This window comes from Balearica regulorum, chromosome 1 (assembly GCF_011004875.1).
Source record: "Balearica regulorum gibbericeps isolate bBalReg1 chromosome 1, bBalReg1.pri, whole genome shotgun sequence".
Taxonomy (NCBI): Eukaryota; Metazoa; Chordata; class Aves; order Gruiformes; family Gruidae; genus Balearica; species Balearica regulorum.
The window spans coordinates 211790913-211810019 of NC_046184.1; the positions used below are offsets into that span (position 1 = coordinate 211790913).

General features: G+C 40.1%; 1 protein-coding gene across 13 annotated transcripts in view; it reads right to left on the bottom strand.

Annotated features, from left to right (window-relative positions):
* DLG2 (discs large MAGUK scaffold protein 2) overlaps window positions 1-19107 on the bottom strand; it is a 1060789-nt gene that overhangs the window by 887830 nt on the left and 153852 nt on the right. For 3 of the 13 annotated variants that reach the window (XM_075742480.1, XM_075742449.1, XM_075742451.1), the window contains one exon: window positions 1208-1282. The exons of 1 other annotated variant lie outside the window; for it this stretch is intronic. In XM_075742480.1, the coding sequence (XP_075598595.1) occupies window positions 1208-1282 (75 nt within the window). Of the gene's footprint in view, window positions 1-1207; window positions 1283-2573; window positions 2662-13077; window positions 13596-19107 lie in introns of those variants that run through there. 9 more of the 13 variants (XM_075742461.1, XM_075742454.1, XM_075742458.1 and 6 more) reach the window with 6 other exon arrangements.

Consider the following 19107-nt stretch of genomic DNA (forward strand, 5'->3'; position numbering starts at 1 on the left):
TGGAAACTAAAAATTAAGAAGAGTTACTTATTTGTTCCTGGGACAGATCCTCACCTGGTAAAAATCTGGTAACTTGACTGTTCAATCAATACCTTAAGTGGGTCTATTTTAATACAGATCAAAAACGATATCATTAATTTTAACATATTATAAGGACAACCAAAACCACAGGGTTTACAATCACTTGCAAGATTAGTGAGAGACTGAGGGAGAGTGAAGACTTGAATTTCTTTCTCATTCATCTACTCATAAAAGGTGACAAGTTGATAGCTGTGGACCAACATCATGCTGTGGTCCAGAGCCAAAGAAAATGTCAACTAAATCCTGCCAAGTCCTCAGCTGAGATAAATCATCATAGCTCTATTAGTCAGCCCTCTAACTTCCAGCATCCAAGCATTTGGCTCTATCTACAATATATGTTCAGACAAGATATAAATCAATGCAGTGTCAACTTGACCGCAGTTTCTTTTTTCTCTTCAAATATTACTATGTCTTTGATAGTTAAAAGCAAATCTCACTGAAGTCATCTAATTGGCAGAAGGAGGAAAGCATTTACAAAGGTCATTTCCTATGAATCCAGCAGACTAAAGTTCACTCACTGCCCATCATCCCCAAAGTTGTTGTTACTTACACTGGGCAAATTTTCCCACTTATTAGTCCATAAAGCACTTGGCATTGTCAGTCTTTCCTTCTTGCATGAGAATGTGGAAAAGAAAGATGCATCTCCCCTTCCTTGTGTCACCACCTGGTTCTGGGGACAGCCTGGTAATTTAAACATCAGCTGTTTCTGGCAGACCCTGCAGGAGCTTATGAATGAATTCCCACAAACTCTGTCTATGACCAAGCAAAACTAGCAGGCTCCCAGTCATCACACTCAGCTGGAGCACAGAGTTATAGCAATCAACAGTAACTTCACACTCCTCTGACACCAACAAACGTACAATACTTGCCACCGATCCCCATTGCTCCACGTGGAATCAATTATATTCCCAAAGAGGCTGAACTTCTGGACAATCCCTGCTAAGCCACTACCCAACGTTTCATCAGCTCAGGCTTCCCAAGGAGCTTGGTCTGGCCTTAGGACTCATTTCTGTTCTTTCTCAAATGAGTGCACTGAGTATGGAAATTTTACCCAACGGGGCTGCTCCAAACACAGAGACTTACCATTCAGTCTCTCAAATCTTTGTATTAAAAGGCTCAAACTTACGGTAGAGTGCTGAATGGGTATCCAGGCAGGTGTTTCAACTGAGCATTTGTGGGAAGGACATCTGCCATGGCTTTGCTGCAAATAAGTGAAAACGGCATTACACACAACACAGTATGTGCTGCAATCACTAGGCATAATGGACTCCATTCCAGATGGAGAATCTAAGAGTTTGCTAGTACGCATTACACCTCACACAGTCATTTTCCACTGTCATATAAGGAAAATAATCTGCAGTTTGCAGGACCAAAAAGGTCTCAACAGTTACCCATTAATTTTGCTTTGAAGTTCTCAGTTATGTGAGTGAACATATCTTTCATCCAATCTGAACCCCAATCATCTGCCATCTGGCTTTCCTCTGCACTGGAGCATTCATAGAACAACAGCGGAGCATTAGGCAGTAGGTAAAGATTGGCTTTTTTCTCCCCATTTTATGACAAGCCATTTCCATTATGTCCTCTTTGAACCAGTAATAGCTGCAGTTCGAACAACCCCAGGGCTATTTTCCAGGAGGAGCAAGTCTGTCCCAAATTTTTAGGGTGTGTTTCTTTGCTGAGCAGAACACTCTGCTCGCTCCCCAGATTGGCCCCTGGAGGACATGGAGCAGGTTCCCAAGACTCCCACAGTTCCCTGAAATTTTGCAGAACCAAAAAGAGCGAGGGATTAATTTAAAGTCTAATGTTCCACATGGCAGTGCAAGATGCAACCATCAGGCCTTCGGGCTGATCTTCCTGTAATTTGCCTTGCATTTGCAGTGATTCAATTACATTTTAGCAAAGGTTTGGAGCCCATCAGAACAAATTGCACAGCAGATTGGGTCAGAGCCCCTGAAGAAAAGTTCAGAATAAATCCTGGTGCCTGCCACCATTACTCTCAGCATTTCACATAAGAGTCAAACTATTATTTAGCTCCTTGAATTGCAGGACTCCTGTAATCATGTGTGTTCCTGAAGCTGGAAATAATGCGAGGTGAAAAAAAAATAAAAAGCTTCCTTCTTTTTATTTTCATTTAAGCCAGATATATCACAAGTAACTCCATTACACCTTTCTTTTCGCCATGCTGAGAGCAAAGGAGAGCAGCCTCTGCAAACACTAATGATTAGGCTTCATCCGATCTTCAGTTTTGAGTCTGATATAAGAACGTTAAGTAACGAAGACTATTAGTGCTTTGTTCTTTATCTCCAAAAACTAAACATTTGTAAGTATTGCAATAATAAATAATTTTATAAGTTAAAAAAAGGAAAAACTGTGTGTATCAGTTTCAGCTTTATATTCCTCAAACCTTAAAAATGGTTATCATCTTTCATATTTTCACTTAGACACTTTTAGGAATATTCAAAAAAACAGCTAGCAAGCAAGAAGCATTGTACCTTTAGATGGAAATTTAGAAAGTCTTGTTTAAAAGGATTTGAAAAAGTCACTGCTATCATGGCAGCAATATCCTGCAGGTGTTTGTTATCTCCTGTAAGGAAGGAATGAATACAACAGCAAACTATGTAATCCTATCAATATAATAAAACTCCAAATTAATTTTGATCAAAAGACTGCATAAAATATTGGTAATTATTTTTTCCTTTCCTTAACAATTGTAGGTCTTCAGCCTTTAATGCAAGCCAAGATAAAGGCAAGAAAATTAATAATTTGCTTTGGACAGGAAATACTTTTCTGATTGAAAATCCTGATCTTACAAAGTCAAGTAACCATGTAGAACATGTTTGTCAGTAGACTCCTCAAAAAGACTCCTCACATTCTTAAAGATGATACATCTGCAAAATAAAAGCTCCAGATCTCATAGCAGGAGGGGCTGATACTCCCCAAGTATTCTTGACTTTGAGATTCATACCAAAATTGCCCCAGGACCCAGAATCACATGACACGAGCTGCCAGAGGTAACTGGGAATTGCTCGTAGGCAGCAGTTCTCCAGAGATCCCGATTTTCCAGCACAAGGGCTGGGTTGAGCGTGCATCTAGGCTGTAGGGTGACCTGCAGAGTTTGGCCTTTCACAGCCGGATGTTAGAGGTACTGTGCTGATAGCACGACATTGCACGGAGTTGTCTGAGAAATGCGTGTAGCTTAAGGACTAGGACTGAACACTTTTCTCCTACAGCTTTTTGGGGTTTGGGGTGGTTTGGGGTGTTTTTGTGGGTTGGTTTTTTTTTAATTACAGCCGATTTCTTTTTTGAATGATCACTACTTTTTGTATTGTTGTGTAAAAACAATGCTTTTCATACCTTTCATATCTTAAGCCCTCACCTACTTGATCTAGTTCGAAGAAATAAGGTTGTATATCAGCTGCTGGTAATGGTTTTCTTCATAAAAGTGCTCAAATTTTATTTTATTGTTTTTAAATCAGCCAAAAGATCCAACATGTCACATTTAGAGACACCAACTAAAAAAAATTACCCAAAGGTCAACACTACATAAATTATTCTGCAATCTTAGGAAACATAAGTAAGCATAGGAATAAATATGTTGGGAATTATTTGCAGGATGTAGAAAGAATTAATTTCATTTGATTATTATTGCTAACATGTTCACCAATTTAGGAGTTTGGTGAGCATAAGGACTAAAGACCCTGGTCCACCACTACACTGTAGAGTTAAAAATCTGAAAAGTGCTGAAAATCCATTATTTGCAATATTTTTTCCTTAGACAGCCTTCAAGGGGGGGGACAGAATTACCTGTACTTTGTTTTTTATGTTTACTATTATTGTATGCAAAAAGAATATGTCTTGCCTTGCTGTTTGGGACAATATGTTCTAATAAAAGAGCTCTCCATCTGAAATGGAAACAGAGAGGCTGTTTCTCTGTAGCTTATGAATGATTGGTTTCCATAGTCTTGTTTTACTCCCTTTCTTTGAGGATACCCGGCCTCCTGCACTAAGCTTCACCCTTGAGACAGCTCCAACATAGCGACAGACACAGCTATCCAGGCGTGGGCTTCATCACAGCTTCATGCAATCAGAGCCTTCAAAATATGCAATAAGATCTTCAGTTTGTGTAATTTTTGTATAAAGAGACCTTGGGACACAAGAGAAGAAATCCATTCTCATTGCTGAATTCAGTACCAGTCACAGCTTTTTTTCTGGGTTGATGCTTTAAATCCTTGATAAATTGCATAACAATAATACAGTCAGGAAGCAATGAAGTGATGACCAAAGTGAGATAGAGATGCTAACCTCCTGGTCAGCTAGAGACAGTGCAATTCCTTCTCTGGAGGCACTGTTACATGTAATTCCCAAACCAAGAGGTTTATCAAGCATCCAGAAATGCAGACTCCATAGGTCTCCATAGGAGACAGAAAAGCACCAACTTCAGAAGACAATATCAAGGCTGCAAGCCCTTCAGAGTCTCTATGCCCAACCTCTACCTTCCTAGCATGCAACCTTTAAGCAAGCATCCTTCCTACATGCTTTTCTCAGTCAGGTGTTGAAATAACTGACTATTATTAGCACTGGTTAGAAACATCAGTATAATGTATCTTGCAGATACATTAATATAATGCAGAGTGGTAGCACCAGTGCCCACTGCAATATTGCAGTAGGAAACACTGCATATTCAATATTAAATCAGAAGGTGAGAGCTTTGTGGCACTACGCAAGAGAGGTTTCAGGTGACAGAGATGCAGTTGCACATCAGCAAGCTCTGGGTAAGATTTCAAGGAAGAATTCCTCTTTTGTGTGGTCAACCGTAGCGACTGCTAAGGGTGTTTGGAGGACTTAAAGACCAAGTACGTGTAGCTTATTGGCACTTTCTCATAGGCAGGGAGCAATTATATATCACATCAATACCAAATTTGGATGGCCAAATATTGCTTAATGTGGCTGTGACTGGAGACACGTTTGGAGGCAGATCTTAGCTCTGCAGGAAGATGTAACAAAATAGAGAGGATATTTAGGAATATTTTATCTGCTAAAGGTTCAGGGCTCACTGAACTGTGGCACTTTAAGATCTGACTTAATATTCTTTCTCGGAGAAGATATCCGTGATCAGAGTCAAAAGCAGTCACAGGTAAGATTCCGTTCGTATCCACTGGAATGGCCAAGAATATGACTTGCAAATTGTATACAAGTCCTTGAGTGAGGTCTCCAGTAACACAAGAGTTGGCTGAAGTCAAACCAAGTAACATACTTATCTACTCCTACACATCCTTACAAATTATCTTCTCTGATGCAGATGATTCTCTGGAGAAATTAAAATTGTAGATCTCTGCTAGAGGTCTCAGACTGGGTAAAATATAATGATATACTAGGCCATACCCCTGACCTAATGATTCACTCATTGATACCATTCCTTTCTCCTTGATTGCACACATCTTCTCATTTTTCAGAAGTCTTGCATCAGGTGAAAGGAGACAGAAGGTAATTTGCATGGTAGTAGGAAACAGATTAAAACACCAAAGAAATGCATGTTTATGTCAAGGATGTATGCCAGGAGACTCTCATCTTTTCTGCTTTTAGTGGCCTCTTGGACACTGCAACAAATCCATTTGGTCAGCTCCAGCTATGTGAAATGCATAAAAATGCAGCTCACCCTGGCAGGAGGAAATTATTTTCCCACCTCCACCCAGGCCTTCTGAATATTAGAGAAGGGACCTGCTAAGGATGTATAGCTCTGCTGTCATTAAACAGAACTATTGAGCCAGGATCAGGAGCTCTTGTTTTCTTTTTCTTGCTCGGTATCTTCCACCTTTCCTTACGTCGGCAGCTCTGCACTGCTGTGCAGTAGTATTGAGCCCTAACCGTAGCTGCCTGAGCAGTTAATTGAACATTTTCTTTTCTCAGTTTATAGAGCTGTTCATAGATTTATGAAACAAATCACCCTTCTCCTTTCATAGTTAAAACCAATCTCAATAAAGACATCTCCCTAAAATCAGCAAATTATAATCTAATGAAATCTATTGAAAATTTCAGTTGTGCTAAACAAGGTCAATGCTCGGAAGAAACGAAATGTCACTCAGAAATGGAGATCAAAGTAATTCCCTTCTATTCCTGCTGCTGCCATAGAGACCAAGGGAGGGGGAAGAGGGGGAAGAAGAGATTTAACAGACTTAATTCTTCCTGAAATTTATAATTAACTACAAGGGAAAAGGGACAATTACCATATTTCTAAAGAATAAAGGAGAAAAAAGTTGAGCTTTTGACAAGATATAATTACAAGACATTACATATGCAATGCACATTGGTTTGTTCTGTGTAATTTTCTTGAGACTCCCCCCCCAAAAAAATGATTTTTTTTTCCTAGAAAAGACAACACGTGTCTCATCAGTTTACATTCATAATGTTTGAAACCCAAAAGCTAGAGGCTTACTATAATTGTTCCAAAATTTAACATTGGTAAATAAAGATTTGAAATAAATACTCAGATACACTCCCCATCTGTCAGACATCTATGAGTATATTCTCCAGCAAAGATAAATGGTAATCAATGAAAAGGATGTTCCTGCTCTTCTAAGACTGTGCAGTTTAGCCAGCAGCCAACCCATAGTCATCAAAGCTGTCCTCAAGTACCACTTCTGAATAAAGTTTACTAAATTACACGTAAATTGCATGGATTCAGCAGGATTACACTTTTAGGGTCTGGCAGGAAAACACCACAGTTTGAAATGCTCATCAGCACCTAATAATGACTATCGAAAAAGATTTTGATTTTAGCTAAATGTGAATCTCGGGGGGGGGGGGGAGAATCATTATGTTTCCTTTGTTTCAAGTTTGTTATAGCCAGGAAATTCAGCACAAAAAACTTAAGCTACCCAGTTTATGATTTCAAACTGCAATGATTCAAAGCCTGAAGTCTTGCAAAGAAAAAACAACAAATGTTGCCCAGATCTGTTTAGCACTATTAACAATATGCAAGCACATAGAAATGTGGGGGGTTTTTTTTCTGTTTTACATCCAGCTAAATTTAAATCACTTCCTCATGTAGTGTAGCTCTCTACAGCTCTGCTGGTTTTGGTAAGTTTATACTAGTCTGTAACACCTGAGGCACTGGTTCAACCTTGGTATTTATAGTTAGTTTTATCATTTCCTAATTTTGGGACTGACCTTACAGAGTCTTGGACTCATACACCTAATCTTGTAGGAAGTCCTACAAAATAAATTGAACCTCATTCTCTAAATATATACCTTTTTAAAACTCCATATTGAGTTTTTTTCAGATTAACACAATATGATTGGGGGGAGGAGGAGGGGAAACAGGCCTGTTTTCTTCAGTAAGGCCTATTACAAAAGCACTTTGTCATAAATAGTCTAAGTATTATCTATTTGCATTGGCATTAGGCCACCATAATCAATAATCCAACTTAATCTCATAGTGGCTTCACCTCTGCAAAGGGAGACCAACAGCTGGCATATAGTGTGTGGACCTGCTGCCCACCTCCAGCAGATGACCTGGTCTGATTTACCATTCTGCCCTTCTGAGAGCATCCTGGGACTGGTTTTGCTGCTGCTTTAAATTAGAGAGACTGGAACAGTGAGGTCACTCCAGTGGTGCCACCTCCACATTTTTCCATTTTTCAGCCAAGTTCTAAAAACACCCTTTAAATCAGCTGGGTTGGCACTGGGAGTCAATTGTGTCAGCCAAACGTTAAATGAGGGTTACCCCCTCACTTGGGGAACCCACAGTATCCTACTGGGACATGAGACCTGACCCTACCTTCCCCAAGCATGGCACACTATCAACAGGGATTTATAATGATATACTTAATGTAGAATGGTAGTTCGAAACTCAGCTACCCCAGCCACGGCATGTTCTCACTCAGATTTACAGTGATGCTATCGAGGAGGATGAGCTCTGATTTTTGCCTTGTCTTCCATGTTGGGACTATGGGAAAAGGAAAGCTAATGTTGACAAAAAGACAAGGTGTATTTTTTATAGCTCTTCTTTACTCTTAACTTCATGCTGCGAAATGGGATAATGAGTGCGTGGAGTGGCAGAGACCTACAGAAGGGTCACACCATACCCAGGGTCTAAACCAGATGTTGGTCCTGTACTTGGCTGCAGTAGCTTCTTATTTTCCACAACCATTGCAAATATTGAGACTTCTGCTCACCCATCTGTCAGAGTTTTGCCTTACGTGCACACGTAGGTGTTCCCTGTTCAAAATATATTGCCAGATGAGCAGGAGAAATAAGATTTACAGATGTTGCTGGCTCCTGGCAACCTCGCCAGTCACAATTGTACACATTCAACCTTGGTATGGGTTAATGACATAAACAAGCATGTCACCTGGCTTCCCAGCACCATCACAAAACAGTTTTTGCCTTCCATCCTTATTTCATTCTTTTAAACACTTGAACTAAATCCTTAGAAAAGGTGTTGGACAGACAGCCATGAAGAGAGAGATATTGTTAATTTACCAAACTAGACCAAACACAGAATTTTAAAAAAATCCCTAAAATACTAAAAAACAAAACCCCAGACTGCTTCACTGGTGGAATGAACTGAATCTTTCATTAACTCTAAAAAAAAAAAAAAAAAAAAAACAAACCCAAAACCCAAAAAAACCCCAACCAACCAAAAAAACCCCAACCCAAATATACAAGATCTTCTTTTCCATTCACATGAATAATTATATTTTCATTTAATTGTCTGGTCCCACAGAGGTCAGTGACACTTGAATTAGACATGGAACCTGTGTAGTGAGATATATGGCTTAAACCACTACAGAGTTGAGTAGAAGCTCGCAACAAGAATCTCTAAGAAAGAATAATTGTTGCAGAAGTTTCAACATTTTCATGATGGAAATTTATTTTTGTAGCTAACAAAAGCAAAAAATTCAAGCTGGGCATTATCTGTTCATCTGAAGGTGGCCAGTTCTCTGGTTTATAAGCTGGAGGGCACAACTCTGGGTCACAGGGACTCTACTGCTGCCAGTGCTCAGTGCTGCAAACTTAGGAGTCAGGCAACAAACAGTAAGTGCTTTAGGTTTCGTGAATAAATTGGGGTTATTTTATTTGGTATCTAGTCTTTGTGTACAACTTTGAAAGCTCTTCTCAGAACACAGAAGCTTTCAGGTGATAAAATCTGGGATTTTAAGCAAACCTCAAAATACAGCTCCAAAACAAAATGAGGTGACACCAATGGCAATCAACATCATTGACAGTTCTTAGTGCCATTGCTAATGTTAAGCATAAGAAAACATTGGACTAAATTGCTTGGGAAGTTTTAAAACCTCTATCCTAGAAGAAGGTCTTTAGCTAGCCCCGCTTGTGACAGAGGACTGGATGGCCACTTGTGGTATTATTCAATTCTCTTCTCCTGTGGTGCCTATTTCCAGTTGCAAGTATCAAAAAGACTGAAGGTGACATCTTGAAATCATGAGATTTAAAAAATAAAAATACATTATGACTTGCTTTCATCTGGTTTCTGGATTTTAAATCTTTAAAGTTTCCACCCCTGAGCTCTCCTTTGTAGCAACAAGGGCTGGACAGTTTCTTTCTTTTTTTCTTTTTTCCAGTGAAAGCTGATCATCTTTTCTAAGCCACCTGATACCAAGAACTGGGGGTTTCAGCAAAGCAGCCCCTGTTATGGTGAATTTTGTCCAGCAACAAAGAGCTATCTATTTTCTTTTTCACCAGCGGCAGCTACTGTTGTATTCATAATTCTATAAAAAGCAGAAGGATGGAAGGAGAGCTGATAGCTAGGGGAGAGGACAGCATGTCGCCTCTGAGTCTTGGGAGGCAGAGCAGGAATGTTCTTCCTTTTCAAAAACTCCTGGTGCTCCCACTGGGATGGAGTCTTGACCTAAGCTGTTATTTATATTGAATTCTTCCTAATGAAAAAATAATGCCACAAATTAATGTGTTTTATGTGACAGTAAAAGAAAGAAGCTATGCTGGGAACGTGATCAATTAAAACAAACTAGGAGACCATAAGAAGTCCTCCTTGACTGATTCAGCATTTCCTAAGTCCTGGGTTCAGAAACGCATGGAAACATTGAAAGAAATAAAAATGGAGAGGAAGAATTTGTACAAATTAATATCTTAAATGTATTTTAAACATATCTTACATTTTGGCTGAAAAAATAATGTCAGTAGGATTTAAGATTTGGCAAGGTACATTAGAAATTAATTTTATTAGATGGCATCTTTCGCCATAGAGACTTCAAAGCAGGGTCTTTAGATCCATTGTAATCTGCAAGGGCACATTCACTCCACCACCACATTTATGTCATTTTCTGTAGACTGGAAATACTGTAAATTCCTGACTAAATTTAATGACCATGTGTTAAAAACGTCAACTTTATAAACAGTGTTCATCTTTTTCAGTTTAAATAGCATTTATCTTTTACTCCCTTTTTATTATTTATAAGATGATAGGAAGAATAAAACTGATGTATTTACTCCCTCTTGACGTTAAGATCCACTTTTCCAGGAATAAGAATGGCAGTTATTTGCACAAATCATATAAATGGATATTCAAATAAGGATAATTACTAGATCTGAGGCCAAAAATGACCATACTGTTGCTCTGTAGAATTCATACTTATTGAAGTGAAGTTTTAAAAAATCTCAAATGTTCTGAAAAAGGTCTGTTCTTATTATATTGGTGAAAATTGGCATAAACAGATGCCATAAAAATTTTGTAGGTTTAAAGGACTCCAATGCAAAATAAAGCAAATGAGAGCAGATTATGGATCAATACAATGTAACATCACTAGCGCAGTTATTTAAATATGGCACCAAAACAAGATGAGGAAATCAACTGTAATTTATTTGGCTTCAAGCCTTTGCAATATGAAAGTGTTCTGAAACTAGGTTTTTGCCATTATTCAGCTCAATTACATATGTTAATATGGTGTTCCCACATGCATCCAAATAGCAGGTCACCTGCAATTCACAATCCTATCTCATTCCAACATCAAAGTTGGCAGCAAAGACTGAATATCTGGAGTTGAATATTTGAGGCTCATACGCTTGACTTTCAGATCATTTCAGCCATTTAGCGGCGGATCCAAGAAACAGAAGAAATGGGAGGAAAAATATTGTGTATAGATGGAGTTTGGAGCCCTGCTCAGAGCAGAAGCAGTAGTGAGATGACGGTGAGTCTACATTTGTTATTGCCCAGAAGGCCCTGGAAAAATGTTCAGTGGAAACATTCATCACCAATTCATAAAATAAATAAAGTGGTGTCTCCTGATATATAAAAAAAGGCACTGGGCCACGTTCTTCTCCCAGTTATACTGTCTTCATAGTTTCCCTGTCCCAACCTCAGTTACTACACAGCTCCTTGCCAAACTCTCAAGGCCAAGGCTGGTTGCGATGGCAGGTCCCCACCGTGCCACCGGACACCCAGAAGTAGAGCAAATCACAGTTGTCTTTTTCAAACTTCCTGCTTATTTTCTGTTGTAAAGCAATGTCAGGGAATAGAAATCGGATGTTTAGCATGATCCTGAATCCAGGGTTTGTTCAGTGGTGCTGCACCACCGCTGCTGAGCGCTTTTCACCAGTATTGCATCAATGGGCACCTGCAGACGCCTCCACTCTGCTCCACAGCAGGTTGAGGACGTAGTCTCAGATCCAGCATGTCTTGTGGAAACCAGAAGGTCCTGGAAAGAACAGAAGGTGAATGAGGCCACAGAAGGAGCTATGAGTGGCCTCATTCACCTCCTGTTCTTTCCCCATATGGGTTTCTCCACTGGCAAGATGGGAATGACAGCTCGCATCTGTTTCTGTGGCTCCACCACACTCCCTGCTCTCTGCAACAGCCACCCACCACCCCTCGCTGCTGCCCATTGGTGCCCAGGGTGTCTTCTCCTGTCCTTCTCTGTGCCACAGATGGGAGTCCCCATTTTGCATGGCCGTGACGCAAAAAATGACAGCAGTGGTGAGGGCAGAGCTAAACATTGGTTTGCCTTATCATTTACGCAGCCTTCAGGTGTTCTGACTACCCGAGGCATTTTGCAAATCCTATAGAAATGATGAAAATAATCAAAAATAAACCAGAACAGGGAGAAACTGTGCTGAACCCCAATGTCTGGACTTCCCCTGACAACTGCTCCTTATAAATACTATCACCATGTGCAAATGCAGTTACAAACATGCGGTGAGCTGCCTGTCCTGTAGCAAAAGAAAGGGAGTTCCCCGATAATCTCCCTGCCATTTCAGTTAGTTTGCCAAGTTTGAGGACATCTCAAAGAATTGTTCAGTGTATCCCTACCCTCGATCTTTGAGTCAGAAAGTGTCCTTAATCCTATAGTCCTTAGCCTGCCGCTGGTTTTGTGGATAAAAAATTGTTTACATGCACGCTTGGAAGGAATTATTTAGAAGGACCATTCCCAGTCAGGTTAGATCTAACATCAGTATAAGAATGCTGAATTGGGATCAAGGCATTTTTATTTTTCAGGCCTAGAGATGCAAAGTAAGCTATGTTTTTCCCCCAAAAAAGCCACAATAAGCCACTAGAAACTTACATCTCTCCAATCAGAAACATCATGACTATCTAAACTACATCTGATTGGCCTCTTTAAAATCCTAGGACCCATATAATGCCCCCCCTCCCCTCTTTTTTTTTTTATTCTTTAGTTTACAGAATAAACTGATAAGCTGAGAAAATATGTCCATTATACTGTGTATTCTGGAAGTGCTCTAGTAGCTAGAGATATTAATAGACACAAGCATAGGCTGAGATAAAATATGAAATCATTTTCCTTTTGCTAGTAAAAATAAGTAAATTATATATCATTTAGGAAGTGATATAGAAACAAACAGCATAATCTACAGAAAAAAAAAGAACAAAATGCTCATTGAAGCAAAGCTTATTTATCACTTTATCTTGCAACCTGACACAGTACATGCTCAATCTATTTAATTACAGGAACAGAAAAATAGCAGAGAAATATGTACACATAACAGCAATGTTTCCAGTCCTACCTTAGTCGTGACAATGCACAGACAATCCATTCTGTAAATCTCCACAGGAGTGTATGTAAATCATAAAAACAAATCAGCAAGGGTGAGGAAAGGCTTTTGAACAGCATGAACAGAACCGGAGGCTTGAATCTGCACAGCCTGCTTTTCCAAGTGGGGCCCTCATAAGAAACTCGAGTCCTCCTCCACAATGCTAAAGGCAGTCATGATGCTCACAGGGATCAGAAAACCCACTAGAAATCGTCTCAAGCAAAACTTCCAGGTGGCTTATCAGGCTTGATTGCTGCATTGTTCAATCTGTGATCAAAATATTCTGTTGAATGGTATGCAGCCTTCTAAATGGGAAGATGAGAACCACAACAAGCACAAAAGAGCAAAAGCATCACATTTCAGCCCTGGCTCTGGTTTCACAATTCTGATCTGCTGTTTCAGTATACCCATAAGATTTCCCTTGCCAAGTCTCTCTCTCTCTCAATCTCTCTCCCTCTCGCTCTCTCCTTCCCTGTCTTTTTTTTTTTTCTCCCTCCCCTCTCGCTCGCTCTCTCCCTCCTCTTTTCTACTAACTCCGAGCAAGCACAACACGCACAACTATCGGGCCCATCTATCACGGCGCTGTCACTTCTCTGCCAAAACAACTGCTTTGGGTTGTAAGGGGTTTTTTATTAAGAGCGTGATTCCTACAAACGCGTATTGCTTGAAGTGCATGATTGAAACATTAAGGTGTGTGCGAGAGCTCATGCGTCACATCTACAATCACTCGGAATTACTAGGTCAGATTCGGATTCAGGAAGTGAATATAAATAACAGCTGGAGAAGGCGAACTTTCAGAAAGTATAACAGAAAATAATCAGTCAGGGGGAAAAAAAGGGAATTGCATATTTACACCCGCACGCCGGTCTGTGAAGCTCAACAGTGATATAATTATAGTTTACCATCCACAGAAAAAAAAAAAAAAAAAGCCACATTATATACATTATTCAAACCTACAGAGTGGCACCTTTTTTTCCCCACTTATGAAAAAATGCATCAAAGTTTTAATAAAAAGAAAGCACCCCAAACAACAGAGCTTAAAAACTCCCTAAGTTCTCTCCCAAACTTTTTCCGTATCTTTGACAGATCCGCAGACTTAATCGATTTATCTCATGTTCTGTATGCTTTGCTCAGAGTTTTACAGACTGTTTAGCCCCCAAAGCCCTACCTTTCTTGCAGTGATGCTGGTGCAGAGCTTGCCTTTCAGGTGTCTTACATGAATCATTCTGAGTTAGAAAGCTCGCTGTCGGCTCTTAAAGTCTTCCCTCTCTTACAGATAGAGGAAGAGAGAGAGAGAAGAAAGAGGGAGGGAGAGAGAAAGAGACACAGAAGGGGAAAGATATGTAAAATGAAAGCTCTGGCCAAAGAGAGAGGAAAATCAATGCTCCTATTCACTGGAAAAAAAAATACAGCCAACTGGACTGTTGACAGCAACAAGAGGAAACGTCTAGACACCCATACATTACAATTCACCTTTTCAACACACTGGACAGCACAATTCCCCCTGGGTGCTTTGCTGAGGATCTCTCATTCTCACTCAGAGCTAAAATATGTTTTCAATAAAATAAGCCTTTCCAAGAAAATAAAAGGATATTTAAGAGTCATCTCTCTTCCATAAATTACTCGGGTTATAACCCTAATATTCTTGTGATTGCTAAAGCAGCGAGAGGCTCAGTAAGTGACACACATTATTTTGCCAAAATGAGGTCACTGCTACCAAAGTTACAAAATCCATAGTGAATCAGATATGTGGTCAGAGAGCAACCAACCCTCCCCCAACTATTAAAGTCTTGGTGGATGTAACATCTTAAAGAGAAAGTCTCCAGAGCACTTACAACTGTGTCTAAAACTTTAACTCAGTCTGAGCAACCACACGTGCACAAAACAAACTTGATTTGTGTTTACAGGCTGCGCTGGAACCTGCATGTTTTCTCCCTACTGAGGTTTAGTCCAGTAGCCACACAGTCAGACAAGTTTATTATACTATCGGTTTTATGAAACAGGGAACTTTCAAACATCCTCGAAGTAAGAACCAATTAACCATCTACTTAAGAACAAATCAACCCATTAAGATGGTCTAACCTAAGCCACGCTTGTGCTCTAAGCATGAGACGGTAAAAGGGAATTTAGTCAACTCTAAAATCAGGAGATATTTTAACGCTTACATGTAAAGCATCCAACAGTTTGTTCTCTTCCAACTGGTAGACTCAAGCTGATCTAGTAAGGTGTGAAATATTTCCATACACATAATTACCTAATGACTTGGCTGTAAAATTTCATATCATACTCGAAACTGGCATATGGGGAGATATTCTGAAATTGGTCTCCAAGTGCACGATCTGTAAATGCTTCAACTTGCAAGTAACTCTACTCCTGTGAGCTAGTCCCAGTGAATTCATGATCCTATTTACAGTTTGTATGAAAAACAGAGGGTTTGAACCCTTTGAGGCTGTTTATGTGAACAACGTGACTCATACGTGTGTCTGGGAAAATCAAGCTCCATCAGTGTATCTAAAATCTTCCTCCTGCACTCCTCCAATTTTTGAGTGTCACCTCCTTCCATAAAATGCAACAATGAGCATTTAACAGGGCAGGATTTGCACGTGTGCTACCCAAGCCTGGCGCATCGTCCCTGAAATACTGCCACCTACTTTTTTACTCCTGTAGCCCCACACAAGAGACCCATGCCTCTGGGGACACAGACCCCAGCTCCATCCTTCCATCGGTTTCCAGGGCTCCTGGTCATAACTTCTAACAGACATCTATCGATGACTCCACAAAGTCAGGGCTGCAGTACGGGAACAGATGACTGTCAATGGGTATCCAGTGTTTCTCCCAAGGATGCAGTTCCTCATTTTCATTAACTACCCATCCCAAACCCAAAAAAGAGGCTGAGCCGCTTCATTTTCTTCCTCCAACTAGACACTTTTTCCATTCATTTTTTCTCCCCAACGATAAGATTTTCAAATCCTTGGCACTGCTTTACCCTTCATTAGCAACATCTCCTTCTGCTCTAATTTCTGCAGGTCATATTGCTGCTTAGTTCTATTTTTTCCTCTGCTCTTCCAGCCTTCGTGTTATCTGTACATATGATCATGATTGAAATCTACTATAGAAAGACTTGACCCAAAAACTAAACAAATAGAGAAGCAGCCATCTGGGGTGAAAAGAGATGGTTTATAGTTGCTTGCAGTTGATTTAGATGGTCAAAAATATCCTCTGCAATGAGCTCTGACTCTCAGGAAGCCTTAATTCAGGAAGAATAACAACTATTTCCCACTGTGATACCAGTGGCTCTGCAAACCACCATGTGAAAACCACTTACCCAAGTGGCTGCTTCCTTCTCTGATTTTACCAAGGTGTCTATTTTTAAGTCATACAAAAACAAACAACACGAGGTGAGGTCTGTATAATGCAGTAGTTTAGATTGGACAATTTAATGCTCCTTTCTGTCATTAAAATCTTCACTGTATCCAGGTACTTCCACTTGGATAACCAAAGCCTAGGGTTTAATTAGGCAGTTATATTTAGAACCAGAGCCTGTGACATCCAGCTGAACTGAATATTTGTAAAAGCATGCTTTTGTAAAACCTAAAACCAATAGGAAGGATTCTATGATTCTTTAAAATCTTTCAGGACACACTTTTTTAAACATTTCTTAAATTCTTTTGAAACCCAAATATTATAGAGCAAAAACTGTAAAGAGAAACCGATTCTTTAAAAAAAAGCAAAACTGGCTTCACTACTATCTCTAATTCAAACAGTTGAAATTAAGAAAAACAAGAGTACTAGGTCTCCAACTTTTGGAGTAGACACTAAAAAAGGAGACATCTACCAGACTGCTAACACAGCATTAGTAATGTCAGCATCTTGCAAAATTTAACCAGTGCCTATTTAGAGCTCTATGCACCTACACAGAGAACACGTAAACACACACATCCTCTTACAAATGTGGAGAAAGATGTATTTACTCCTAATGTATCTTAAATTGTGTACTATGGAGTACTTGTTGATGGTATTAAATTGTCAGTCTTTCACATGGAGTTATATTCTCTTTCTTCTTTTCGGGTCCTATATTGCACCCAAACAAGCCACAAATAAATACTTTCCTGATTACGTCTCTTCCAAGCGGGCAACTGATGTAGTCATGAAGTTATGTCTTTATGGTCAGAGCTCATTTATACCACTTAAGCCCAGTTCCGGCTATGTTGCTGTGCATCACAATCGGTTAGTCAGTAGGTTAACACTGGGATACAAGTTATCTGAGTAATTATATGCTAGAAGGGAGAATCTCATGAGACAGACTGTTTATTAGGACTTTTTTGTGCTACAGAAAAAAAAAAAAAAAGGCAAAAAATGAGAAACTACTAATCTTGCAGATCCTGGATATGTAGTTAGGAGTTATATTACAGATGAAATGTCAGAATAAATCCTTCTTCAACCAGGAAAAGAAGTTAATACAAATTTCAGAAGGCGTGAAGTTCTGTATTCCTTAGTCACTAAGAATTTTAATGCAGTTCCCAGCCCGAACCAGAAGCCCATGAGTGCTAGTGTTCATTTAAAGATCAACAAATTAGCAATTCTGCCCCTCCTGACTGCAGCAGCCCTAACACCAGCAGCTCTGCAACTGGTCTCAGGCCCATGAGAGTCTCAGGCAGAAGCTATAACAAGAATCATTCCCTTCTCCCATGCATGGCCAATTTCATTGCTGTTTAGCACAATCAATGTTGGAGTCCTGACCAATTTCTCTGGCTGGTAGCTTTCTCAATGAAAAGAAAAAGACAATTTTCTTTTCTGTAGAGAAGCACAGGCCTTACCACTCTGAGCCCTGCAGGTAGACGTAAAATGGTCACGGGGAGAAGAGAAGGCTGGACAGGCAGCTCCACTCCTGCATCACAAGGACTCCACACCCAAGTGGCCATGGTGGCCCCAGGCTCAACAGCCGCCCTTTCTTCCCACCCCAAATACATGCTCAGCTTACCACCCTTCTATTCAGAACGTGGGAGCTCACATCAGTTTAGCCAAGCACTGCCCCAGCACTCAAAAGCAATAAAAAAAGCTATTTTTGCTTTTTTTAATAGACAACATGCACTTCGCAGGCCCTGTTTGCTGTAATTCCTGGCCCTTGGCTGCTGCACCCGGTGGTGTGTAGTTATTTGCCTCCAAGGGTGCTCAACAGGATAGCAGGGTGGTTGCCTCCCTTCCTCTTCAGGGGTACACATAATCAAAGGATCACAGGATAAGTGACAAAGGAAAGGACCTGAGGAGGTCTTCATTCCAACCTCCTACTCAAAGTAGGTTCAGCAGTGAGGTCTGATTCAGGCCGTTATCCAATCTGATCTTGAAAATCTCCAAAGATGGAGACGGTGCCACCTCTCTACCAGTCTCATTCCCACAAACTTACCAGCTTAGGGGCCTATGAGAAGATGGTGAGGCAAGCTGAGAACAGAGTATGACTTGTAGGATTGTAAGAAATGCACATTCATAACCACAGGATGCAGAGCAGAGGATGGGGAAAGGTCCTCGAGCCATCCTACAGCTCTGAAGGGCCTTGGATAAGCTAGCCTTTTGAAAGCTCTGCAACCTTCATTAATTTAAAACTTATGCCTAATGTTTTATGTATCTATTATTTCCCATACAAAGCCATAATTGTTTTCTCTTGCTTCCCACAAATCCCTTATTCAGAATGAAACAGAAGTGCTTCAGTTACGAATGCTCCACTGGTGTTATGTGGGCTGGGATGCTCTGCAATAGAAACACATGGCACTCAAGGGCAATATGTCCTGAAGTGGCTCTCAGCTCTCAAGATCCACGGTGAATGAAGAGTTCATTTTAATTCTTGAGCATTCTGCCTGGGGAAGTAAATCTAACAAGCAATTGATCATCAAAGCTCTAGTGCATATGTTTAAACATGTAGCCAGTCCTAAATAGCTATGTGTCACTGTCATAGCAGCGTGCCACTGACACTCAAGCACAGTCACTTGAAAAAGAAATCAGACAAAA